Source organism: Drosophila busckii, chromosome 3L, assembly GCF_011750605.1.
Source record: "Drosophila busckii strain San Diego stock center, stock number 13000-0081.31 chromosome 3L, ASM1175060v1, whole genome shotgun sequence".
NCBI classification, from domain to species: domain Eukaryota; kingdom Metazoa; phylum Arthropoda; class Insecta; order Diptera; family Drosophilidae; genus Drosophila; species Drosophila busckii.
Genome location: NC_046606.1, coordinates 7,964,660 through 7,991,301, shown reverse-complemented (window position 1 = coordinate 7,991,301; position 26,642 = coordinate 7,964,660). Strand labels below are relative to the sequence as shown.

Sequence of the window (26,642 nt, the reverse complement as noted above, 5' to 3'; positions counted from 1 at the left end):
TTTGCTGGCAGAATAAAGCGCATGAATAGTTGAAATTGAAAATAGTAATGCACTCTGTAGAATTTTAGAATTTCTCTCATTTTACTTTAAATTAATTAATTTACAACAATTGCGTGATTTTATGTAGGAAGTTTTTAATGTAGAAAATATGAAATACTATAAAACAATGACTAACTTAATAGTGCATTTAATAAAAGTTTGATTAACTTTGCAGCAAATGAGTTTAAGCCTAGCCCAATGTCGATTAAGTCCCAGTATAGTAAAGAATGAATTGCTCCACCCTATGGTCCTTTCATGTCAATAGTTAAGTTTATATATGAGCGGTCTAGTGTCTAGTGATAGTTACCAGAATCAAATTTGTAATACTGAAACTTAAAGCATTTCAATAATTAGCTAAATAAATATATAATTATAAATAAATATAAAAAGAAGAAGAGACAATTACTACACCGTTCGGTCCTTTCAATTTACTTGTTAATTTGATATATGAAAGTCTAGTGAACGAATCAAATTTGTAATACTGAACCTTGAAAAAGATTCTGTCTTAAATTTTCAATAATTAGCAAGAACATACAAAATAAAATTAAAATACTGACAAAATTGCCAGGATCTCCCTAACTCAGTTGATCTTTAATATAAAATAATATATAAATAATTTGAAAGTCGTAGTATTAGTTGATATAGGCTTAGCTTACAACTCGCCAAAATGTTAAGTTTCATCTCAAGTTTAGTTACAGTTAAAATATTAATTATGCCAATTTAAACAACTATAAAAATACATCATAATAGTTTGTTTCTATATACATAATTTTCTTTAAATAGCGCTTGACATATGTTTACACATCAACTGCTTTAATAGTTATTGAAATGCATCATGCGCGCCTTAAAATTCAATTTAACAAATATTGCAATTTAAATTTCTTTGCCCAAATCTCAGATAAACATTATCGTAAAACAAGTTCGTTGCCTCATTTATGGCACACGTAACCCATTTTAAGAGAAGTGATTATTAACTTGATGAATTAAAAATTGTTTAATGTGTGCGTTAAAATTGCAAACGACTGCAATAACAAAAGTGAGAAACAAAGTTGCAAAAGGCAGCAAAGAGAGGCAGCTCGTTAATCAATTAAAAATATATATTTACAAATTTGCATAAATAATTTCGCTGCTGTTTACATTGCGCACTGAAGCCCCAGACTGCAGTCCAGCGGACAATTTGTGAATGTGGCAAGCACAAAAATTGATTAAAACATCACGTAATCGCAATTGGAATCAACGGCGCCAGCGTCAAAGTCGTCATCATCGTCATCATAATCATTGCCAGGGCTTGAGGTTCTGACATGTGGAGAGATCGCTTGGGCTGCACGTACGCGCTGTGGTTAACATGAATGTGAATTCAAATTCAAATCATTTGAATTGAAAATTTCTGTGGAACTTGCAGCTGATTCAGTGGTGCGAATTTAAATTGCGCTAATCAGACGCACACTAAACTTTTGCTCGAGTGTCTATCAATGACAAATTGAAAAGCAATTGGCGATGACTCAAAGCTGCTGCTTGACCGGCGAGCATCTTATCAGCATCAACATAAATTAAGCCAAAGGGACAACTTGAACTCTTTGCATGCGAATTTTTCGGCCCCGGCCGTAACTCTTTGTTGCAGTCTTCATAAATTTTATGTCAGCCCAGCGCCCGCTGCCAGCCCCGAACATGGTTAATGACTTGTTTGTGTGCTGGATTAAATATAAATTATATTTTTGTGTATTTTTTGCTGCTGTTGCTGTTGTTGTTGTTGTGTTTTTCCTTATGCTTGGGCAACGGGGCGAAGATTGCAGCCCAGACAGAGAAAGAAACTCGTTTCGTATTGCGGCATGATTAAAAATTTAATTCCAATGAATTTTTGTTTGCATGCAACGAGCAAACGAACAAGATTCTCAATTAGCAGAGACAGTACACAGTATCCTATGTAAATATAGCTACGGCTTTGTAATAGAATTTTTGAGAATTAATAAGGAAAATTATTAAAATAAAGCAAAACTATTGTAAGCAAGTTCTAAACAATTATAAATATTTTATGGCATTTTTTTATTTTTAATATTTGTTTATTAATTGCACTAAAACTTTCTCTCTATATTTATCAGAATAAATGATACACAATAGTGAGAATCGTTATATTAGTGCTGCTTTAGGAATAAACAGTATTTATGTTTATTAAATTTTTAAATATTATAAATATTAAATACTTATATTTCCAATAGTTTTATTTACCATATGTCCCATTATCTTATTATATTATGCCTAATCTCACTTCACTCTTTACTACTCTAGCCAACAAATATATCATAGGCTAGCTTTAGACTTCATAGACAAAGAATAAATATTGCTATATGCTAATTAAATATTAAATTATTATGCTGGCAGCTCGTTGACTACATTGCTTAAGCGCCAACAGTCCGGACAGAACTGAGCTGCAAGTGGCTGCGCTTCCTCCCCTACCTGCCTGGTCAGCCTCTCACGCATCGTCGCTGCTCTGCTGCTCTTCACTAGAGAGAGCATCGCTGCTCACAACTGCAACTGACCTGCAACTGACTTCACTTGCTGCCTTACTTGCCAGTCTCACATCCATTGACCTCATAGGTGAGCACGCAAGCAACTCAGAGAGAGTGGAAAGGCGATAGCAATTGCTTTGCTAGGGCGATAGATCGCTGCTCGTGGCTTTCAATGGCTTGGCGCTGTTCTGATCTTACAAGAGCGTCGCTGATTTTTAGTTGAGAGAGCGCTGAAAGTTCATCTTACGATTGTGGGTGGCCATGAGCATGAGAGGCAAACTACCTTCAACTTCAGGCTTAGCAAAACAAGAGTCACCTGATTTAATAAGAACTCTCTTTATAATCTTTAGTTGTTGCCTCTCAAGAAGACTTATTTTAAATTAAGAAAATAAATATAGCAAGAATATATCAATTGAAAACCTTAGACAGATTTTAAGTTAAGAAAATACATTTTGAAAGATATATCAATATATTGAAAAACATAGAAAATCATTAGAGCTTCAATTTTAAAAGGCGAAGCTAAAGTGAAGAGGAAGATTATTGCTCTCTGTTTGGCTTTTAGCTGTGCCAGCTATTAATGGATAAGAATCTCGTAATCCCCTTGCTATTCTCATTATTATCATTATTAATTCTCATTATTATTGAAACTTACAATTCAATATATACCAATTATCCAATTACTCATTGAACTGCACATTGGCACTCAAATGTTAGCATTTCTACACTTTCTACAGACTTCTAAATGCTTTTAAGAACTATAATTCCACTGAAATATTTGCAGTTTATCTTTCTATCAAACTCTATTAAAAATTCGCTCAACTGACGATTGACAAGAGTCAATTGGTTTGAATTGTGCGTCCAGCCTATGTCAGCGTATAATAATGTTTGCTTGATTTCAGCATTGCTATTTATATAATTTGCCTAAACAGAATTGTAATTGGTTTGTCGCTACTGGGTCAGAATAATTGGATCAGTCGTACAGTGGTTTTGATTTATGGCTGAGCAATAAACTCCAAGCGAAAGAGAGAGAGAGAGAGGGAGAGCGAGAGCGAGAGCGAAAACGTGTCGCAGGCAAATGAACTAATCAAAAACATGAGTTCTCTAATGTTGGCCATTATCAGGCTCAAGTGCTGGGCTGTTGTGTCAGTTGGGGCAATTAATCAAAGGATTTGCGGCACATGCGCTGGGCTAGCCCCCAATAAAATATGAACCCTTATGAATCAAAATGTTAGCCAAAAAGGTTGAAAGCATGGCAAATAAAATGAAATTAATTTACAATGAAAATGTGTGTAAACAGAAAAAACGAGAGCAAAGAAAATGGCAAATGGTGACCAAAACATAAGTTCAACGGTGCGTATGAGTAATGCATGTACGGCCCCGGTTTGGTCTGGCTGCAAAATATGTTGGCAAATAAATAAAAACATGCGTTTGAGCCGGCAACTACAATATAAATGATGTGCTCTTAGTCCTGTCGACGTCGACAGGAAACTGCATGAAATTGCTCAAGCGTCTAGGGTGTGGGTGGGTGGGCTGTAGTCGCTGCGAACTTGAAAGCTGCTGCTGCTGCTGTTGCCGACGATCAATAATTCCCATACAAAGTTATGCAAAGTTGTCAGCACTCAAAATCCCAGCACATGTTTATGAAAATGTAAAACGCACAACGAAGAGAGAAAGAGAGAGAGAGAGCGGAAATCGAATGTCTGTCAGTGGGAAATGTACTCGCTTCTAAGTAGTGAAGAAGTTGCGTCTCTTTTTTCAAAATATAATTTATGCAAATAAGTTGGCATACGCAATGTGTCTGGCACGCCCTCTGGCGGCTTGCCAATGAATCATTGAGCTGGTGCTGCTAATAGGCCCATTGGGTGCTGCTCTAACGCTGCGTATGCGTAATGTGGTCCGAAACTTTGTGTCTAGCAGACTAGCAGTTGTCTGTGTCTTCAATTGAGAGTTGCTTACCTGTAAATAAAGTTAAGAAAAGCAAACATTAGTTGAAGTCAAAGCAAAGGCATTAAAATACATTTAGCTACTAATGAAATCATAGAAGCTAATCAAGCTCTCTCACTATCTAGCCGCCTTGCTGTTAATCCCAACAACTTGACTCCCAACACTTGCCAAAAAGGTCGTAAGAATCTAAAAAATCGTTCATTTGCTCAATCGTGCACTCGAAAATGTCAATTTACATTTGCGGCGTGCGGCTGCTTCTCTCTAGTGATATGTAGAGAATGTCAAATGGGCCAACTGATGGGGCCGAGAGTTGAGCTTAAGTTGACTTTAACGCCTGAATGCATTGCTGAGTAGCCAGGACTGTTAGTGAAAGTTTTTCATTGCGCAAAAAGTTTTTATTAAAGTCAGAGCTGCAGCTTTGCAACGGTTTTGGATTTCCACACACACACACACACACACAGCGACTTTCGCACTGTGTGCGTTTGACAATGTGGGCGTGGCAGCTACTAACTCAGCTGTCTGTTGCTTTTGGTCAAGTTAATTTGTATGTGTGGCCGTAAACTTTTGGCCAGCTTAGACTTTCAAACACGCCCAACTGGGCAAGCGATAGAGAGAGAGAGAGAGAGCAAAGCATTTGGGGTTGGGTTTGAGCTCTCTGTGTTTGCGGACATCCTCTTGTGATATCTCAAATGTCCAGCTGGCGAGTCAGTCGCCCAAGTGCGTTTTTGCCAATGGCCACAATGTGTGAATTTTGTTGGCTTATTGCTTTTGTATGCCGCATAATTGCTGACTTCTTTCACACAATCACACACACACACACACACACACACATGTGCACATTTTGTCCTTGAGCATTGCGCATAAATCATAAGACTGTGGCGCTCCCAAAAATTTATGCTTCGTTGCATTTCTGATGCCCACACATCGAAGCGTTGGGCATTCGGTTTTTGTTTAACGCTTTTGGCCAGTGGGCAAAATAGATAACAAGCGAAACAGTTACATGCGCTCGCCCTCTTCTTCTTCTACTAGCTGTGGGCCAAACTGCTGTTGAATGGTTAAGTTATGTCTCACTAGTGAGCGGGGCGTTCAAAATTTATTTTACTTTATACACTTGCCAAAATGTCATTGATCAAGATTGCACATTAATCAATTTTGTTAATAATAATTCAGCAAACAATTGTTAGTATATAAATCATTTCTATTAAATTATTTTGAAATTAAAATATTTGCATTAGCTGAGCTTATTTGCAATATATATATTTATTTTAACTATTTATAATTAACACTAACTCAGACCCTATTGGGGTTTTGGGTTTTCCCCAATCCTTGTCTTTTTAACACTCCCTATCTATAAGTTTATCATATCTAAAAACAAAAACATAATTTTAAATAATTTTTAAATTTATTGTTGTAATCCTTTTCTTTTATCGTCGACTGTCCATAGTTGACATAAGCAAATCTTTTAAAGTAATCAGTTTATTTGTTATCGTAAGCAATAAGTAATTAAGCAATTTAATAAATTAAATGTAAATAATGTTTATAGGCTTATTATTTATTATAAAACAACTATTGTTACTATAACTATTGAATTATGGTATATAATAAAACTAATGTTAGGCTTGCATATTATTAAAAATTGCTGCTTATGAAAAGTTTTAATACTTTAAGCTCATAGTCAACATTAAATAAACAAATTAAAATAAATAGAAAAAAAAACTTCTATGCTTGAAGTAATGAAAATTCTTTTTTAATGCCAACCTTTTCCTCCTTTCTTCCTTTTATGCTTTTACTTTATTTCTTTCAGTGTAACTCATATCAGTTGCACATCATTTGCCATGTCTGCGGTATTATGTTTAATATGCAGTCGATTTGTCATACATAAACACCCAACCAGGGTTGCCAGGGCTGCTGTCAAGGTTACAAGACGCTTGTCGCATAAACACAAACATTCCCGCCCTGGCAACAGCCAAACTTGCGTACACTTTGTTAGTCAGTCTAGGGCAAAGCAACTGCCAATTGGTTGGGCTACATCTTAGAGGGTAATCTACGGATTAGGATGCCTTGTTTCTCGGCTTGCAATGTGCGCTTTGTAAGCGCCGAGGCGCAGTTGAAGCAAAAGTGTCAGGAGCTGCGCGCGAGAGCGCAAACTGCAGCGTATAGGCCACCGCCTGGTGGTTATCGTCCTGGCACCTCCTACAATGCAGCTGGAGGAGGAGCAGCAGGTTTTGTTAGCTTCAGACGCCGCAGCGAGCAGTTTGCTACGTTCGATCAGAAGCAGCTGAAGCGCAATGAGCGCGAGCGGCGACGTAATCAGGGCAAGAAGGAGCTGGTGCTGCGGCCCAGCGAGCTAAAGCGGCTTAAGGATCAGGGCAAGGTGTTAACCATCGATGAGCAATTCAAGGCCATAGAGCGCAGCGAGCAGCAGCATGAGCAGCAGCTGCAGCTGGTGGAGCAAACCAAGCAGCGCTACAAGCAAATGGATGCGGCGCGTCAAGCGGACGCAAAGGCAGAGCAGCAAGTGGAGCAAGACGAGCACGATGGACTGCTGCAGCAGAATACAGTGCTGAGTCGTGCGTTCCTCGCAAAGCAGGAGCAGGAAGAGGAAGTGAAGCAAATCAATCGCATGATACTGGACGCCAAGTGCAAAGCGGTGCGTGAGGCGCAAATACAAGAGAAGCAGCTGCTGGCCAAAGCGCTGCGTGAGGACGACGAGCGGCTGGCCAAAATGGTGAATGCGCGTGCACAGCAAGCGTTGAATGCGGAGGATGAACGTGAGCGGCTGGAGCTGGAGAAGCGCGCCAAGTATGCGCAGGAAATACGCAAGCAGCTCAGCGAGCGTGAGAATCAGCGTTTTCAGCAGGCGCAGCGCGTGGCAGCTGAGGCAAAGCAGCTGAAGCAGGCGGGCGATTTGCTGCGCGAGGAGGAGCAGCGACAACGCGGATTTGTTGAGCTACGCAAGCGACGCTTTCGCGAGGAGCTGCAGCGCATACGCGACATGTCGAGTGTGTTTAAGAACATGCTATGCGAGCAGGAGCGACTTGCAGAGCTGCGCGTTGCCGCCTACATGCGCGAAAAGCAGGAAAAGGAGCGACAGCTTAAGGATATGCAGCTGCTGGCCAAGAAGGAGTTCGAGCGGCGCCAGCAGCGCATTTATACGCTCGCCGCTGAAGCGCAGATCATACGTCAAACTGCCGAGGAGCTCAAGTATCTAAAAGATCGCAATCGCGTGGAGCGCGAGTATCGCCAGCGTGAAAAACAAGCGGCCATGAGCAAGCGCGAAGCGGAGCGCGATTTGGCTGCCTCACGTGCACAACAAGCGCAAGAGCTTAAGCAGCGTTTAGCACAAGAAATCAGTGAAGCTGAGCAGCAGTTCAACAAAATGCTGGAGCGACTGCGTCAAGAGGAAGAACAGCAGCGCAGTCTCGACAAACAGCGTGAGCAGCAATCTCAAGTCTATCGACGCGATCTCAAGCAGCAAATGACGCAGAGACAAGCGGAGCGTCAACGCTTGGCGCAGCTTGAGCACGAGCGCATGCAAAAGTGGCTGGAGCAGGAGCGTCAACGCGATGTTAACATCAAACAGGTCATCAGCAGCAAGATCAATGCCATGCGTGAGAATTGTTTGCCCGATAAATATCTCAAGGAGGTGGAGAAGCAGCTCAAGCATATTGATGCCTCACGCAATCGCATACGCTGAGCTGTGCATAGTTTGGGGCGCCATGGGTTAACAGCAATGGCCGACAGTTAACATAAACAGCAGCGCCTGTAGCTATGCAACAGAAATTGTTGTTGCTCAAAGCTTAACAGAGCTTTTAACAGACTAAAACTGAATACCCAACGTAAGTTTATAAATTTAAAATATATAAGACATAATATTAAGTTAAATTAGCAACAAAATTTAATAGCAGAAGTTTTTTAACAGAAACTTTAAATATTTTAATATATAAATATATTTACATGCAACATAATATTAAGTTAAATTAGCAACAAAATTTAAAGAAGTTTTTAAGCAGAAACTTTAAATATTTTAATAGACGTATGTTTATAAATTTAAGATATATAAATTAACTTCAAAATTTAATAGCAGAAGTTTTTAAGCAGAAACTTTTAATATTTGATACCTAATCGACGTAAGTTTATATATTTAAAATTCAAAAAGTATATTAAGCTATAAATTAAATAAATAATGTTCAATAAATAATGAACAAAGCGAAGAAGCTTTGTAATTTGATTTCATTTCAATAAAGTGTCTCAATGGGAAGCTGATTGCTTAAAAAAGTTTATAGCACCTTACCTGAACTATTTGTGACTATACTAAAGGCAACTCATTTAAATTATAATGCGTCACTAATATCAATTATATTAAATTATATTGTAATTAATGTTAGTTGCTTTTAAAATTTATACAAACCTACGAAATGCAATAATCAGCAAATGTTAAATTTTACTAAAACTTATTAAGTTAAGTTATTCAGTTCATTGTGCACTAGCTCAAAGCCCACTTAAGTTACTATTATGCAAATCTAGTTAGTTCTGTATACTAATGTCTATGCTTAAAGTTAAACGGTGCAAGCACTTATTACAGTTACAAATTAAAGGCTTCTGCTCAATTCAGTTTAATACGGTAAAAGAGGCCACGTTAATGCCACAAATGGTGGCAGACCTGCCTGCAAGTATGCTACGAATTGCTTGAGAGTGAAGAGTTAAATTAAGCCGGGCACCTACCCAAAGCAACAGCAACAGCAACAGCTTAAGCTGTGGCAATAAAATCAAAGACATTGACGTTAACCATGACAATGTTGTGTGTGGCGCACACACACACACACACACATATACATGTGCGCGCTAATTTCTAACCATGTGGGTGTTTAGTTTCCCATTCACTTTAGCTGCTGGCAGCCTGAGGCTAAAACCAAACGCACACCACAAGCAATTACAAGAGAGAATGAGAATCAAGGCATGAGAAGAAGTAAAAAAATAAAAAAGAAAAACTAAAATACGCCTTGCCTAGCATGCAAGAGTGGTAGCAACTTTCGGCTACAATAAAATTTTATTATGCCGCACACATACGCACAGTACGCCCGCCCGCTCCCCAACACACACACACACGTATCAGTGCAAACAAAGCGGCAAGCAGTGCTGAATCTGAAGATGCCTCTGTCGACGACGACGACGAACTGTTGTGCATGGTTCAATTATCGTATTTCATGATTCGTTAAATTTTCGCATACGCAAAAAAAAAAAAGGAAAAAAAAAAACTACGCAAGACGTTTGCTGCTCTAGAGATTCCCCTCGCATACTGCGTCGCTTATGCAGCTTGGGGGCAAGGAAAAGCTAAACTGAAAAACAGGTTTTTCCCCTGGCAACCATTGTGATGTCTACCTACAATGAAGTTGACGCTGGAGACGAGAAAAACTGCCAAACTGGGAGAGCGGACTGGCAAACTAGCAGACTTGATGGCTGGTAGGTGGCTTCGCCTCCTGCTCCTGCTGCTGCTGCTCCACTCTCCACGCGCTGCATGTGGCAGTAATAATTCCAATGACAATAAACGTTGTCGTATTTACTAGTACCCAATACACACACACACACGTATGCACACTGACATAAATTGATGAGAAAAGTTTTTGAGGAAATGTCAATAGAGCTGCAGAGACAAACTATGTAATGATATAGGGAAGAGCAGCGAAGGGGGAGAGAGGAACTGGCAGCTGCTTGTTGTTGACAGTGGGCAAAAAATAATAATTTATATGGAAATATTGATGGGATTGCTTATAACAATTTAATTAAAAATAAAGCTTCTCACTAAATAAATTCTATTGAAAAATAATTGGCAATTTTTAAGCTGCTTCCAATTATCAAAAGAGCAGCATAAGCTTTTTGAATTATTTCTAATTAAAATTTATATATCAATCAGATTATTGCGATTAGTAGTACAGTAAACATTGCTATATTTTCATTAAAACTGCTTATATGCTAAATTTTGCTTATGTAGCAAAATAAGTAATAAATTTAGAATAATAACTGTTTGTAATTTAAATAGAATTAAATGTTGTTTATAATGAAATAATATTTTACCAGCTAATAAGCCTTTAACTTTAGCTCAAGTTTGCAATAAAATATAAATTTATTCAATTTCATCCCACTGTGCCAGCTTCCTTGGCATTTATAAATATCTTGTGTGGCAAAAAGGTAAAAAGGCAAGAAAACAGATATTGTAATTGGAATGAAAAGAGTAAAAGAAAAATATGCAGCTGCATACTTAGGGCCAACCAACTGCCCCCACCACCCACCCAGCAGCCCAACCACCCACTGCAGCTATTGAGCTGCACTGCAAGGCAAAGGTGCGCCGCGAATCGAAATTTATCTGCAAGATTGTATACAATTGTGCAGTATTAGTGGAAAGCGATATTTTCTTTTTTTTTTTTGTCTGTGCTTTGGCTGCAGTAGTCAAGATATGTGTGCTTAAAAATAAATTGCTCAGCTTTAGTTTTGCGTTTCATTTCTATGGCTTTTCCACTTCGCCGTTGCTCTTGCCTTGCGGTTGTCTTGCGGTCGCTGCGTGCTACATCAGCCCGAAAGTCTTTTGTTGCACAGCAGCGAGTTCAAAGCAACTGCTATCTGCATGCATCAGTAAATGTATCTAGAGCCAAGTGCACACACACACACACACACAAACGCCTATGTAGGTGACTGGGTAATGCGTCTCATTTGTGCAAATTCAAACATCAAACAAGGTGATTGTCTATTTGGGCAGCGCATCAATATAAATTGGCAGCCCGCTTGATTAGATAAATGGCAAATGGATTTTGTGGCTGCAAGGTTACGAAATGTAAGAGGAAATTGATATTTAGCTGCAATAAATATACAAAAAAAATAAATTGAGCAAACGCTAATGAGTAAAATGAGTAAAATTCTGTGCTCTTCAGATTTCGCTGCAAGTGAAGCGTATGTTGAAATTTTTGTTGTGGGGCTGCATTACTGGCGCCAAACTTCTTTAATTTCTTAATCGTATTTATTTTGATTTATCAGTTGAATGGTGTGATAAAATTTAAGGTAGTTAAGCCAGCTCGAAGTCTGAATGCGCTGCTAGCGAAGTAAGGTGAGAGAAATGTTAAGAGCTTAATGTATTTTAATTCTGTTTTAATAGAGTTATTATCAGATAAATTTTAAGCTATGTTACTAATTAATCATTTCATTAGTAATCAATCATTTCTTTGCTAGTCAGTTAGATAATTTTTTCATGGTGAACTAATGATTATATATAAATTTCTCTATGATTTAGTCATTTACTTTATAATAATAATGCGGGAAATTTTAAATATTATTCGTAAATTATTTTGAGTATATTCATTACTTCTAAAATTGAATTTCTTTTAATAATCCTACATTATCCTGCATTATATTGCAATTTGTTATTGTGGCCAGAAATAATTTGAAATATTAAGAATAATTCATTAGATGTAATTGAAATTTAACAATTTTTGGCTATTTACTTTATAATAATAATGCGGGATTATTAAAAATTATTCAAAGTTTAAAATTCATAGATATTTTTTTGTATTTTAAGTATTTTCATTACTTCTAAAATTTTGCCGCATTATTTTGAGATTGTTTGTAATTGTAAAAAGAAATAATTGCAAATATTTTAAAAAATTTAATTGATAGCTTGAATTGTAACTAAAATTTAGTTGTATTTTGTTACAAATATGTTTAACAAATATTTTGCTACTTTGGATATTTAGCATATTTAAATTATTTTATAAATTCGTATGCCCTACAGCAATAAACTCATTACGGAATAGCTTAAGCAAGGCTGCTAGCCACACATTTATTTATTTAACTTTCCAAATCATTGACAAATAGTACTACAGCTGGCGATTATGAAATATACTGCCACACAACGTTTACTTAGTGCATAAAACACATTGTGTTTGTGAAGAGATTAGATAGGAGACAACACTTATATTTGTACAGTAAGGTGGTTTAAGTATAAGTTTCTTTTTTTTGTTTTAAATTTTTTACTGTCTTGTGTCTACAACGCATATTATAAGCACAATTACATATTTGTTTTATCGACAAGAGCTATCAGGGAATGTGGGCTGGCTGGTTGGTCTTTTGTCTTATCAGGGCCACTCGTTTATAGACGATCTAAGAAATTGCCATGAGACGCCAGATAAGTTAGTTAAAGGTTTCTTGGAATTGTAATTTAGAATTGTGCGGAAATAATTGAAATACATAAGTCAAATCATAAATCAATATTTATTTATTGACTAAAGCTACACTAAATATAATTAATATACATATTAATAGAGTAGAGATTTGCTCATAAATCTTACTAAATACAAATCTGTTGACAATTTTTATTATTCCGGCTTTTTTACTGTTTTTATTTTTTAGTGTGCACACATTATTTATAATGCATTATCGCTAAGCCAGTGAAAAAAAAAAAAAAAACGTATTCAATGCCGGCGGCCGTAGTGCGCAGCTGCGCTGCTTTGTCGCTGGCGTCGCTGCGCCAAAAGATTAAAACAGCTGATTGTGGAGCTGGCGTTGGCGTTGGCGTTTGGCCGGCTGCCCACCACTTCAAAAGGCGGCAGCAACGTGACTGCGGCATTGTTTACAAACAAACAAGTTGCAGACGCTGCAGCGAGGGGCGAGGCGGGGTAACTACTGCTGCTGCTGCTGCTGCTGTCGATACAAGACGGGTTAACTACAGTACAATATCACACTTGCAGGCGGCAAAGTACAATGGGCATAATAGACTGATAAAACTGACAAAAAAAAATAACTTGCTCTTGAAATTGCAATGAGATTATAATTTAAATAAATTGTAAAGTCTGTGCAGCAATTTTTAAATATTTTCTGTAAGCAAAAAAGTTATTTAGCAACTGCTGACATAAAATTTGCTCTTGAATATCTGCAATAATTTTTTATAAATTGTCAAAAAATTTAATATAAAATTATTTTCTCCAACAAAATATTTATATAAGCAACTTCTAGCTCTTGCAAATTTATTTCTGCATTAGTCAACTAACAAAACTGTGAATTTATTTAATTAAAATATTTTCTTCAAGACTCAAAGAAATTCAAAGTGTGATATATCCATCAAAATATTTATAAAACACAACTTATTGCTTTTGAAAATGTGCATTTCAATATGATGAAAATTATTAAACATTTTCAAATTTATTTCTGCATAAATTGCAAATCTGTGAATTTATTTATTTCAAATTATTTTCTTCAAGACTCGAAGTGTGCCATGCCCATAAAAATATTTATATGAGCAAACTGCTGCATTGCATTTTTGTTTGCCACACCCACTGTGCGCCCCGCTGGCCACGCCGCACAATTTGTTGCACAATGTCGCGCCTTTTTTATATTTTTGTGCCGGATTTCGTAAATCGTTTAAACTAAAGCGGTCTCAGTGCATATCAGGTAAAGAGTGCGCCGCGCGCTTATCACAAAAATATTTCCTCCGCCGCTTGCTCAATAATCGGGGGGAAATTACTCGGACCCAAAGCAGAGCATTACCTCAGCTCAAAGAGAGAGAGATAAGCTACTGTCAGAGCTTAGAGGCCTAAACCGCATTTGGCAAGCTCGGCGTTGGCGCTCGCGATGTGGGCGTCTTATAGCCAGCCAAGTCGTGCTCGACGATGCTGTCGTCGTCGTCATCATCGTCAGCGTCATCGTCGTTACCATGGTGGGCTACACACTCTAGCGGTGAGCTGGCTGTCGTAGTGGAAGCTAAGAAATGCACTTTGGCTGAGCCTGTCGAATTGTTGTTCTCGCCCAGCAGCTGATGATGCAGATGATGATGATGATGCTGGCAGCCGCACATGAGACCCATGAGCGGACGCGTTTTGCTGGATTGCGGCTGCAGCAAATCGCCTACGTAGATGGCGGTAATGGTGGCATACACAACGCCGAGCAGCGCGCCGGCGAGCACATCGGACCAGTGATGCCAGTAGTCGGCAATGCGACTCAGCGACACATACCAAGCGGCCATGAGCAGCAGAAACTGCAGTATGTGCCGCATTACGCGCACAATGCCACGCCCCTGCCACACGCTGTGCACATAGTAAGCCAGCAGGCACATGGAATAGAAGCTCAAGCTGCTGTGAGCGCTGGGGAAGCTCACATGCAGCTCACGCAGCTGCAGCGATGATAGATTGCGATTGCTGCAGTAGAAACGCTCCACATAGAGCTCAGCGTTGTGGGCGTCCGCGCAGCTGCTGCCGTCCTGCAGTCGCGGCTGGCAGGCGCTGTAGAAATGCGGACGCAGTCGCGACAGCACATGCTTGCCCAGCTCCGTGGTCAGATAGGTGGCAATGAAGCCAAAGCTAAAAGTTGCCTCCGCTCGCCACAAGCTGCGCAGATATTTGCGCATGCGTAAGTGTCGACAGTTGCGCATTATCTCCACTACGCTTATGAAAAGCATCGGCAGCAGCAGCATCAGCACTAGCAGCATGGGCACAGTTACAGTGCACTCCCGATAAGGATAACGCAGCGATAAATCCGAGCAGAAGAAGCCGCGCTTAAACGTGTGCATGATGATCAGTTCTTCACTTGTTGAGTGTTTAATTTTTAGCAGCTTAACTTGTTTAAAGCTTGAACACATGTAATTATTTATTTATGCACTTAGCAGTTTTAATTTCTTAGTTACACTGTTTAGCTTTATTGTTGTTCAAGCAAAGTTATTTTATTTGAAATTTGCACCTTTAGTATTTGTTTTAAAATGTGTTTAAGCTTGAGATTCAAATTGCTAAATCTTTTAATATAATTTTATTTAGTTTTCTGTTCAATTTTGAATTGAAGAGTTAAAATTTGTATATTTATTTATTTCATTTTTTACTTATTTTCACTTTGATTTGATTTCACTTTGCACTGATTTAATTCATAATTTATTTGGTTTTATTTTTATATATTTAAATTTTGTATATTTTTTTATTTATAAAATTTCACAAATTGTTAACAATTTATTTAATTTCTTATTTTATTTATTTTTTATTTAATTTTAATTTTAATTTCTTATTTATTTTGTATTTTTTTATACATTAATTATTTTAGTTTTTTCTTCACGAATTTTCTTATTTATTTTGTTTGTTTATTTATTTGTTTTTATTTACATAGAATTGATGAATTGCTGTCACTTTGCATTGATTTCATTCAACACATTGTTTTGCTTATTATTTCCTTATCAATTTTTTTTTGTTTGTTTGTTTTTGATTATTTTGTATTTATTTTCTGGTTTGCTTATCGCTGCAGCTTGAGCAACACACTTGCTGAATTTTTGAGTTTTGTAAATTATAATCCCATGTGTGTGTGTGTGCGTGTGTGTGTGTGTGTGCGTGCGTGTGTGTGTGTGCATAGGCATTCCTTCGATAATTGAATATTTTCACACACAATCACAATTGCTTGCTCGAGAGCGATGCGCACAGCTTATTTATATTTTGGGTTTTTGGACAATCTTGTTGTTGCTTTTGGCAGCAAATGGCGCAGTTACTTATTTTTTTTTGCATTTATCAACGCGATTTGCTTTCTAAAATGCCATCAACGGATTTGCGCGCTCACTTCAAAGTGAATTTTCCCATTGTTATGTCTGAGAGCGGCCAAAAGTGTTGGACATGTGGTTTTTAGTTATTTCAAACACTGTTTAAAAATTAAATAAATTAACTGCACATTGGCCACACAGAGCAGACAGAGCACTGACAGTTAAACGTCTGCTGTGGTGTCTATTGGCCCAATTGGCTGGCTGGCTGGCTCTTTGACTGTGGGCTGTTAAGTTTCCTGGGCAACAACACCAACCTCACTGGCCGCGCTCCATTCGCTGTCTATACGCCGCCGCGCAACGTTGCCGCTGTTTTGTTTGAAAGTGCTGCCAACAGCGACTGCGACGGCGACGACGACAGTGACGCTGACTGCGACAGTGACTGCGACAGCGACAGCAGTTTTAGTCTCAGTTCCAGTCTCGATCTCATTGCGATGTGTAGGAGCGCAGGGTTATTTCAACATTTCTTATTTCGCACTGATATTCAATTTCAATGTTGTGTGTTTTGTTGTTTTTGCTCTCTTATCAAATATGCTTGCGTCGGCGTCGGCGTCGGCTGCGACGTCAGCGCTTTTTTAATCAGGGCTGAATAACTATACTCAAGGGTTTGGTTTAGTCACCCCACACCAATGGGGAAAAATGCAGATAGCAAAATAAATTAAGGATCGTAGCACATTTGTTTTATATTTTTAAAAATTTAAAAAATGTGTAAAAAATTAAGGCACATTTTTAAATATTTTTTAATCAAATATTTGCTATATGTTGATTTATTAATGCATTAATTTTTGCATAATTTGCTTTAAAATTGAAAAAGGACTTAAGTACATTTCGTTTTAAAAGTTTGAAAAATATATTACATTTTAAAGATAACTTTTTATAAGTAAAATATTTTTTTAAATATTAACTATTGCATTTCTGTATTATTTACATAATCAAATTTAGAAGAAAAAACGAATAATATAATTTTTTGAAAACAAAATTGTTTTTAGTTACATTTTTGTTGTTTTTTGCATTTGCACTTACTTCACTTGCCTTGTCTAAAATTTGATTTGCAGCCCTGCTTTGAATGTAATCAGATTTTCTTAGTGGCCGAGTCGCTGCTGATGAGGAAATGGTTGGAATTGTTTCAAGGTTTACATTGGCAAAGTTTGTTTAGGCCTGTTTACACAGACTGTGACTTCGCATAATGAAAGAGTTGCATTTACACGACGACGACGACGAATGGCATACAATGGGCCCAAGGAGTGGCCACAGCTTCTGGCTTTACTTACAACTAAGTAAGCATCGACGAGCATCGTTCGGCCCATTGGAGTAGGTCATTGCAACGTGACTGCGTGTCTTTAAAGCATTTCTTGTTGATGTAGGTTGCGAACACAACGAACGCTATATGCGCTGTGTGTGGCTGTGGCTGCGGTAATGTATATGCCAATGCGGCAAACTATAAGTAAAGCTATATTGCTTGTACTGGATGCTGTGTTGGGTTGGGTGGTGCAGCAATTGAAATGCGCTGCATAAAGTGCAGCAAGTTTATGGCCACTTCGTATTGGCGAACTCCGCTTCTTTATGGCACCTTTAAACTGCTCAATTTACATAGAAATTGTTATGCTTGCGATCAGTTGTTGCTAATTTATGTTAATTTGCCCAGCATGTCGACAAGTACTCTACAAAATACGATATGCTGGGCAGTTTGGAATTAGCTTTGGTAGCCAAATGTGTTGCATGTTGAGTGATATTTGGCATACGACTGCATAAAAGTTTATAGATGCAGGTGCTGGTAAGACCCGATACATAAAATGTGCAGAACGGTCTTCTAAGTTAGTCAGAGCGTATAAAGTGTTTATCAGGCTGTCGATTTGGCCTTGTCTGTCTGTATGAGCGCCAAGATTTGAGCAACTCTGAGAGCTAAAGACGCTGCACTTTGTAAATAATGATCCCAAGCATATATAGTTTATTCATATATCGACTACACTTCCCCACAGATCAGATATAAGTGTAGCAGGCATAACTTTGATGTTATCAAGCTGCGCTTTAGTATATACAATGCTTATAAGTATGTTAATATTAACTGATTTGCTTACTACCAAATTTTATTTAATTATTAAACTTTATAAGAAGTTTTTGTTGCAAATTTATTACAATTTTAAGTTATTTTTATATATTTTAAGCTAAAATTGTAATTTGCCTATAATCAGCATATGTAGCGGGTCTTGTAATGCCGACTGAGCACAATTTTCTTTATATAAATTAAGCATACGAAATAGAATTATAGAAATTTGATATTTTTTTTAGACTAAAAATGCTATAAATTTAATTAATTAAATTTCTTTATGTTAAATTAAAACGCATTGAAGCAATTAGATTTAACGCACAAGATTAAACTCAATAGTATCAACTTTCAATTGCAGCTTGAGATCGGCTATAATAAAAAAAACGTAATTGAGCCAACAAGTTTTTCCACGATAACCGCAACACTGATCTTCGGATATCAATGAACGACCGCAGCACGCGTCAACAAAATATAAAAAAGCTCAACTGCAGGCCAGAGATGTTAATAAAAAGTAATAACAATATGCAAATGTTTATCATAAAATCAAGCTAGGGCTGGCATCAGTTGCAGGCGTGTTCAAATTACAGCGCAATGACGAAAAAAATTCAAATTAATTATTGACACAATAAATTAAATACGCCGAGGCAGCAAACACAGCCAAAGGGACGGACAGACAGCGAATCCATGAAGGCCCCCAAGACGAGACGAGACAAGTGCAAGTAAACAGAAAAGTTCAGCACAGACTGTCTGACTGACTTGTCGGTTACACGTGTAGTTAAGTAATTGTTATAAACAATAACTGACTATGCACAATGTGCTTGCATTTATTTTTAAATTTCATTTTAAACAGTGCAGCTTAAATTAAAAGCAGCAAAATGTGTTTCTGTTCGCACTTAACGCTGACAAATTGGAATCGCATTAGAAATGCTTGACGCTCTCTCATGATTTGTAGCGCTCTGACTGATAAGCGAAGGTGTAAAATAATGCAATTGCGATTGCAAGCGCTGATAAGCCGCTTTGCCAAGTTTTACGACGCATTTGCAAATCAAGACACCTGCCAACGTCGCTTTTTTGCATTTGTGTGTGTGCACTTATTTTCAAGTTAATTCCTGGTTCAATAGAACTAGGGCAACAACTCTCATTAATACGACTTTTTTTATAATCTTAGGGGTACTTAAATTTCATTATGTTTTCTTAAGAAAATAAATGCTAAGCATTTTTTTGTGAATTGTCAGTATTTTTGGCAAACGTGAGCAATTTGTACAGGAAGTTGTTGATTATTTTTTTGATAAGCAAAAATGCTTTAATATTAACGTTGATTTATATGATTAAAGTGCATTAATGCATGTTAAATATATATTATTTTTATCTTTTAGATACAAGTTATTTTAGAAAGGGATAATACCTGTTTGCTACTGAATTTAATTTCAATCTTAAGTCTACCCAAAATCCTAATTTTCCTTTTTAAGGCATGAACTTATTTTTATTAGTTAATTTTCCACACAATAAAAATCTCTTTAATCTTCACGATTTGGTTTTAAACTAAAACGTGTAAAGATTTCTGTAATATTCTTGCAATTAATTAAAAATTATAGCGTTATTTTATTGCAATTCCTGCTTAATAAAATCAGAATTTTTACTACCCTCTAGTTATTAACTTTATTGCTGCGAAAACAAGTTAATTCATATGCACTTATTTCTAATAAACATTTCAAAGTGTCATACGGCATAAAAACCATTTTCATATAATTTATTTAGCTTGACGTTTTGCATGTGTAAAATGTCGATTAAAACGACGACGCTGCCACTTAACTTGATTTCCCCTTTGGGCTTGGGCTGGCTTAGATACCAAAAACAAAACCCACTAACTCACGCGAAAACACTTTGCAGACCAGCAAACAATTTAAATAAAATGAAAATAAATTGGTTTTAATTTAATGCACGTGCAATGCACTTGGAATCGATAAACTAGGCTATTGCCCAATACTGGAACTCTTAATCTATATCGAACAATTAGTCATTAAAGTCATGCAATAAAATAAATAATAAATAAAATGATGCTATGACATCATAAAAATAAAAACAATTGTAATCTGTGGGCTGTTTATAGAGCTTTATTAATTAAAAGAAAATTCACTCATTAAAAGTTAAGCGTTAATTGTGCGTTAAATGTTAAATGTGCGATTTGTGACTGGATTAGCAGTTTATATTGCAAGTAATTATTAGAAATAAATGCCAAAATAAACAATAAAATATTATAAGCTAATAAAACGCTTAGCAAAGTTAAAGAGCAATGTTAAGAGAGCAAATGAATTTTCAAGCTCGCTCTTTGTATTGCAAGCTAAGCTTAAAGCTCTCGCATATCAAGCGACATTCCCACACGAGCGTTACAGCTCAAAAGAATTTCTGTGACGTCACAGCGTCAGCTGCTAAGACAGGTGCGGATTCATGGCTTTGCAGCGAAACTTTTGCATGAGTCATAAGCCAAGACCCAACGCTGACTGCTGCATTGAGAAAATTCCCCAAAATAAAACCACAAGCTCATGAAATCAGTCTCTAAAAAGCAGCAATTAGCCAGGCTACCCCCTCTAGCGTGCACACCCATGGTAATGCCGTAATGCTTCAGTGGTCAGGCGGTTTTGGTGCGCCACACAATGCTCCACATCAGAGGCAGTGGCAGCAAAAGTGAAGCTGCAAGCGAAAGGCGAAAGACTGTTGAGAATGCGCAAAGATGAGTCAAAAATCCCCCCCACCCTGCACACCATTTAAACTGGGTAGCATACATATGTAACTAACTGTAAACAAGTTTTCATGGGGCAGCAGGTAGATATTCTCGCCTTTGGCTCACTTTTGTGCACATCCAAATAATTTCACTCTACACACACCTCTCTGAGCATTAAGTGAAACCAGTTTCGTGTACTCCCCATTAGCAGGAACTGAGCATGAGCATTGGCTTAAATTTTAGTCGGACTTGCCATTAATTTTGCACAAGAAAAAACCAAAAGCCACTGCGCACAAAATTTACATGCAGTTCAAGCCAATTAGCTGCGACTACAGCAATTATCGAGCAGCTCTAAGCCATTTATAAAGTTTATGCCGTTTTCTTCAAACATATTTTGTAGTTATTCGTGTAGTAAATCAATTATAAACAAGTAAGCATAAACAACTATTTTATGGTATTTATAAATCTTTAAACTGCATATTCAATACTCTATTTGAATAGTTTATATTTCTATTAGTTATATTAATTAGATATAAAAATAGTAATTCCAATTGAATCAAATAAATGAATTTTAAAACTGCAAACTTTATGCTATTTTGTTGGATAATATAAACATTCAAAGTATAATATTATAATTATTATAGTCAATAGAATAATTTTACTCGTCTTTAGCTTGTATATATAGTAGCGATTTAAATGAAAATTACTATGATATATGTATACTCTACTACTTTAATATAAAATAAATAATTAGACTCAAGTGTTTATAATAATTTGCATATACTATTTATCTCGATTTTACATAAAATAAATATGAGCTTAAGAAATATTTATATTTTCGATGTAAATCGTATTTAAATAAATTTTAATTAAGACACAGTAAAGAGTCTTCTTAATAAAATAAATAACAATAGTTTAGTATAATATTAATTTATATTTTATTATTATTAATTTTATTTTAATTTTTTTTGTTTTATTATAATATTAATTTTTATTATATTTCTCTATGTTTTATTAAATTTCAGAGCTTTGCAGCTACGCCCTTACGAATTGCATTACATTGCATTACAAATTGCGTGACTTAAGCCAAGTTCTCTATTTTTAGCTACCAGCAGGTAAATAAATAAACAATAAAATGTTTATAGCTGCTTGACGAGCAGCTTTGGGGTTACCAAGCAACCAAAGTCGAGCTGTTGTATTTGGAATAGTGCAGAGCACAGAGAGGGGAAGAGTAGTGAGGAATTCGCAGTCGCACATATGTGACTGACAGACCGCAAAGTGCTGGCACAGCTGAGCGAGAGAGAGAGAGAGAGTGCGCGCGTGTGCGTAAGAGCGTAAGGTGTGCTGCTGCTGCTGAGAGTGGGAGAGTGGGAGAGCGCGCGGTCAGTGACGACAGCAACAAGATACACACAAGCTCAAGCTTGGCGCTTGCCTCGGTTAGTTAAGCGCGGTTTGGCATACGGTGGAGACCTAAGGCTCGGTTTATCGGCGCAGTAATGTCCAAATACACAAAATTGGCTCGCGGCATCTGCGATCTGCTGCTTTGGCTTGCACTCACCGCGGCAAGTTTGCTGCTGTCCAAGCTGGTGAAGCCCTTCAAGCGTGGGTTCTTCTGCGGCGATGAGTCACTGAGCTATCCGCTGAGGCCAAACACCATTGGCGAAGCGCTGCTGATAGGCATTGCCTTGCTGGTGCCTACGTCGGTGATTATTGTGGTGGAGCTTTTCAAGCAGCTGCCAGCGAATGCGCGTGACAAGCAGCGCGATGGCTGCCGCATTGTCCATCGCCTGGGGCAGCTCTACAAGCAGGCGGGCTACTATCTATTCGGCTTGGCTATGCTCACGTTTACCACAGTGCTGAGCAAGTTGTGCTTGGGGCGTTTGCGTCCGCATTTCTTTGCTGTTTGCCAGCCCATGCTGCCCGATGGCTCCAGCTGCCAGGATGCGCAAAATATCGGACGCTATATCGATAGCTATAGCTGCAGCAATGCCAATGTTACGGATCATGATTACGCTCAAATGAATTTATCGTTTCCCAGTGGACATGCCAGCCTCATAATCTATGCGATGCTTTATCTGGCAATTTATTTGCAAGCAGCGTTAAGCACACGCATCTCCAAGCTGCTGAAGCATTTGCTGCAGTTCCTCTTCGTTATGTTTGGCTGGTATGTGTCGCTTACACGCATCACTGACTACTGGCATCATTGGAGTGACGTTCTCGCTGGTGTTTTGCTTGGCGTGCTCTTTGCCTGGCTCACCAGCATCTATGTGGCCGATCTGTTTGCCTTCAAGCGCTGGCAACGCGCTGGCTACTCAGCCAATACGCTGAAGAAGGCGCAAGTTTCACCCAAAAGCTCCACCAAGTCGCAGTCGCAGTCGCAGTCGACTGCAGCGGCAATGGTTGCACCTGCTCTGCCCGCTTACACTTTCGGCACGCTACCTTATCTGGCTGCGCATCCGGCGGCGCAGGCGCAATACGCCCAGACCTATCACAACTACGGCTATGTGCCTTGAGTCGTGACCGTTCCAATCTCTGTTTTTGTTTGATTTCTGTATTTTAGCTTAATAAATCTATAATAACTACTTGTAAGTCATGAATTTATTGCGCTCTTTCCATCCATAGAAAGTTAATTAAGTGCTGTGTGTACATGAAATATTTTTGCTTGCGAATTTCTTGAAGATTTTGCGCCCCCATCGGCTCAAGCAGCTGCAAAGTAGAAAGTGTTCAATCGATGTGAAGCTTATCAAGATCTCTTAGTCAGTCTGCCTGTCTGTGTGCGTGTTTTTTAATATACAAAAGATGAGTAAAGTGAATGTTGCTACTCAGCAAAGTGGAACCAAACAAACTGTACGTATTGATTTTTCTTTGAAAACATAAACTCAAGTTTTACAGTTTATTATAAACTTCCGCTTTTCATTGCAGCTTAGCATATCGATTACCGTTAACAACTTGCACTTAAAGCTTTCGCTTGAATTTCAGCATTACATGCATGTAATCAAAAATATAAACATGGGAAAGAGACTCAAAAATTTCCCATAATTAACAAAGATGAGTTGTGAACTTCGCTTGCAGACATGAATGCTAAAAAATATCTTTAAATAGTAATTGCATCATTACTTGAATTATCATATTCGTATTGTTGTCAATCACATTATTTATTTATGAAAATTTGCTGCTCATTTTGCACATTTGATTTGATTAATTTGTTAAAATTTGTTGATGTTATAGCTAAAAAATTCGGAAAGTGCACTCGAGCGCAGAACGTGCAAATATACAAACATATAGTATGATATAGACAAAAGCTGTGGGTTAACCCCCCTCTATAGTGTATAGAATATTCAAAATTAAATGCTTCCGAAGTTATTCATCAAATCCGGTTGAATTTACCAGGATATATATAGATTGATTGCTTTGATGCATATAAATGCTTCATTTAAAAGTAGTTTTATAGTTAGTTTCAAATTCCGAAATAAACTTGAATTTAATGGCATAAAAGCTATTGAACCATGTTCTATTTCAGATGGGCACGCCAACCTGATTAATAATATATGATTCAACCCACTCCATGAAACTATTAATACACTTTTTTCTTTGACAAATAAATGTTTTTTAATTATGCAGACAATATCGTTGTGGAAACTAGAAATTCAGGTATATTTGTCAGCTAGAGTTCATAGGGTATATTATATACCATATATATAGTTGGGTTATTAGGGTAGGTCGATTTAGTTTTGCAAAATCATAATATACGAAAAATTCTAAGAATATTTTCCAAAGAAAATAAACCCTGCGATGTTTGCAATATTTTTTAAGAAAATAATTAGTTGATATTTACACTTTCCATAATTATATAGAATTTTTTAAAGCGGCTACGACTTTGAAAAAAAGTTGACTATATAGTAAAAGTTAAGAAATGTGTACTAGAAATATAAATCAATTAATGATAAGCAATTGCTTTTTACCGTTACTACGTTTACTACGCTTAGTGAGACATAAGTAAGCTTGCATAGCATGGGCGTAGTTAGTCTGTTATCGAGTGGGGAGCAACAACTTTTCGTTAACTATATTAACATTCTACTAATAATTAAAGTTCCCAACGCATTTTTTTCAATTTATGAGCTTAGCTAGCAAATCAAACTGTAAAATAATATAATAGTTAACTTTTTCAAGCTTATTTCATATTTTTATTGCATTCCAAGGGCTTTACAACATCGATGCTCAATCAATGGTGCATATTAATAGATAATGCCGCAAATATTAACAGTTATAGCTGCGCTATTGTCTAGCAGTTGAGTTATCTGTGCTCGACAGCGCGCCCAATTGGCAAGTTCGGTTCTATAGCTGGTCAAAGGTTCCCTTGAAGATTTAAGCACAAGTCAAATTGGAACCAGTTAGGAAATTAGGAATAAATTAATACGTAATTTGCATACACTTAAGCAAGCTTTGGAGCAGCTTGGGAATGCCGCAGCTGCAAGCTTCAGCATTGTTTGAGCTTGAAACGAGTTTCTGGCCAAGTTGTAACACCAATAGACGCATGTAAATCAGCCTTGGAGCACGAGCAGCAAATCTTCTAACGAATAAGATTCTGCAGTCTCAAAATGTGCGGCAATCCGAACACGCGTCTGCTCTCGCGTCTTATTATTGACTTCCTGTTGCTGTTGGGCGTCTATGGGGCTGCGCTTGTGGTGCTGCCGCAGCAGCTGCAAACCTTTCAGCGCGGCTTCCACTGCAGCGACACCACATTGCGCTATCCGTATCGCCAGCCCTGGCTGACCAAAGTGCATCTAACTGTTGCGGTAGTGGCGCTGCCCGCTGCGCTGCTGCTGCTCGTCGAACTGCTGCGCGCTGCCTGCGTTCCAGCTGAGGCAGAGCTGAAGCAGCGCTTTGTTTTTGTCGGCGCACGCATTCCGAGCTTCATCAGCGAGTGCTACAAGATCATTGGCGTTTATCTCTTTGGACTGGCGCTAACGCTGCTGGTCATACGCATCACAAAGAGCAGCACGGGTCGACTGCGTCCGTATTTCATGGAGGTATGCAAGCCCAGCTGGCAGAGCCTGGAGGGCAAGGAGTACTGCTCCACTTTGAGTGCGCTGAATGCTTCTCAATATATTGAGCAGTACAGCTGCTCGGACTATGGCGCTTCGTTGGAGCTGCTCTCGCTGGTGCGTCACTCATTTCCCAGCGGCTATGTGGCCAGCACTAGCTACGCCATGTGCTTTCTCATCTACTACGCCCAGGCGCGTCTCTTTGCGCGCTGGCTGCGCGTTTTCCGCGCCACTTTACAGTTAGCCTGTGGCGCTTTGGCTTTGCTTGTGTCGCTGGAGCGTTTGTCCACCTATCAAAATCACATATCGGATGTTGCCGCCGGCATGGCCTTGGGCGCTTTGCTGGCCAGCTTTATGGCCATTTTTGTGGGCCATTTGTTCAAGGTAGTGCGCGTGAAGCGACGTCAGTGGCCTCGCAATGAACAAATCTACGGCTATGCGGGCTACTACGATCGACCCACCTACAGTTATTAGTGAAGAATTTGCCATTTAAGCTTAAATTAGTCAAACACACACACACTTAAGTTCCACACTGCGATCAGTTGACTTGCTTAGTCGAGTTTCAAACCAAACAAAACAAATGCTCAAGCTTAGAATCCACACAGCCAATGCAAGTTTGCTGACCACAGTCCACACTTAATACAAAAGTACACTAAGCAACATAATTTTGTTATATAAATAAATAAAAATAATTATTTAATATTATTTAAAAAATAATGCAACAATATATGAGATTATATGAAAATAATTGTTTTAAGTGCTGAAGATTATTTGTTAAGATTTTTTTGAT

The 26,642-nt window shown here is 37.9% G+C and overlaps 4 protein-coding genes across 4 annotated transcripts; 3 read left to right on the top strand and 1 right to left on the bottom strand.

Moving 5' to 3' along the window:
- Positions 1–6,288: 6,288 nt before the first annotated feature.
- On the top strand, positions 6,289–8,321 carry LOC108599646 (cilia- and flagella-associated protein 45). Its single transcript, XM_017986621.1, has one exon. The coding sequence runs from the start codon at positions 6,547–6,549 to the stop codon at positions 8,185–8,187; it is 1,641 nt and encodes a 546-aa protein (XP_017842110.1). The 5' UTR covers positions 6,289–6,546; the 3' UTR covers positions 8,188–8,321.
- A 5,362-nt stretch (positions 8,322–13,683) lies between these two features.
- On the bottom strand, positions 13,684–15,238 carry LOC108599647 (putative phosphatidate phosphatase). The gene has a single exon (XM_017986622.2). The coding sequence runs from the start codon at positions 15,106–15,108 to the stop codon at positions 14,068–14,070; it is 1,041 nt and encodes a 346-aa protein (XP_017842111.1). The 5' UTR covers positions 15,109–15,238; the 3' UTR covers positions 13,684–14,067.
- A 6,683-nt stretch (positions 15,239–21,921) lies between these two features.
- LOC108599650 (putative phosphatidate phosphatase) lies at positions 21,922–23,489 on the top strand. The gene has a single exon (XM_017986625.1). The coding sequence runs from the start codon at positions 22,304–22,306 to the stop codon at positions 23,318–23,320; it is 1,017 nt and encodes a 338-aa protein (XP_017842114.1). The 5' UTR covers positions 21,922–22,303; the 3' UTR covers positions 23,321–23,489.
- Positions 23,490–25,075: 1,586 nt separating this feature from the next.
- LOC108599651 (putative phosphatidate phosphatase) lies at positions 25,076–26,508 on the top strand. Its single transcript, XM_017986626.1, has one exon. The coding sequence runs from the start codon at positions 25,406–25,408 to the stop codon at positions 26,324–26,326; it is 921 nt and encodes a 306-aa protein (XP_017842115.1). The 5' UTR covers positions 25,076–25,405; the 3' UTR covers positions 26,327–26,508.
- Positions 26,509–26,642: the final 134 nt, after the last annotated feature.

Bases quoted from the DNA above. Each gene is read 5' to 3' on its own strand.
- LOC108599646 (XM_017986621.1), top strand. From the start codon at position 6,547: ATGCCTTGTTTCTCGGCTTGCAATGTGCGCTTTGTAAGCGCCGAGGCG.
- LOC108599647 (XM_017986622.2), bottom strand. From the start codon at position 15,108: ATGTGTTCAAGCTTTAAACAAGTTAAGCTGCTAAAAATTAAACACTCA.
- LOC108599650 (XM_017986625.1), top strand. From the start codon at position 22,304: ATGTCCAAATACACAAAATTGGCTCGCGGCATCTGCGATCTGCTGCTT.
- LOC108599651 (XM_017986626.1), top strand. From the start codon at position 25,406: ATGTGCGGCAATCCGAACACGCGTCTGCTCTCGCGTCTTATTATTGAC.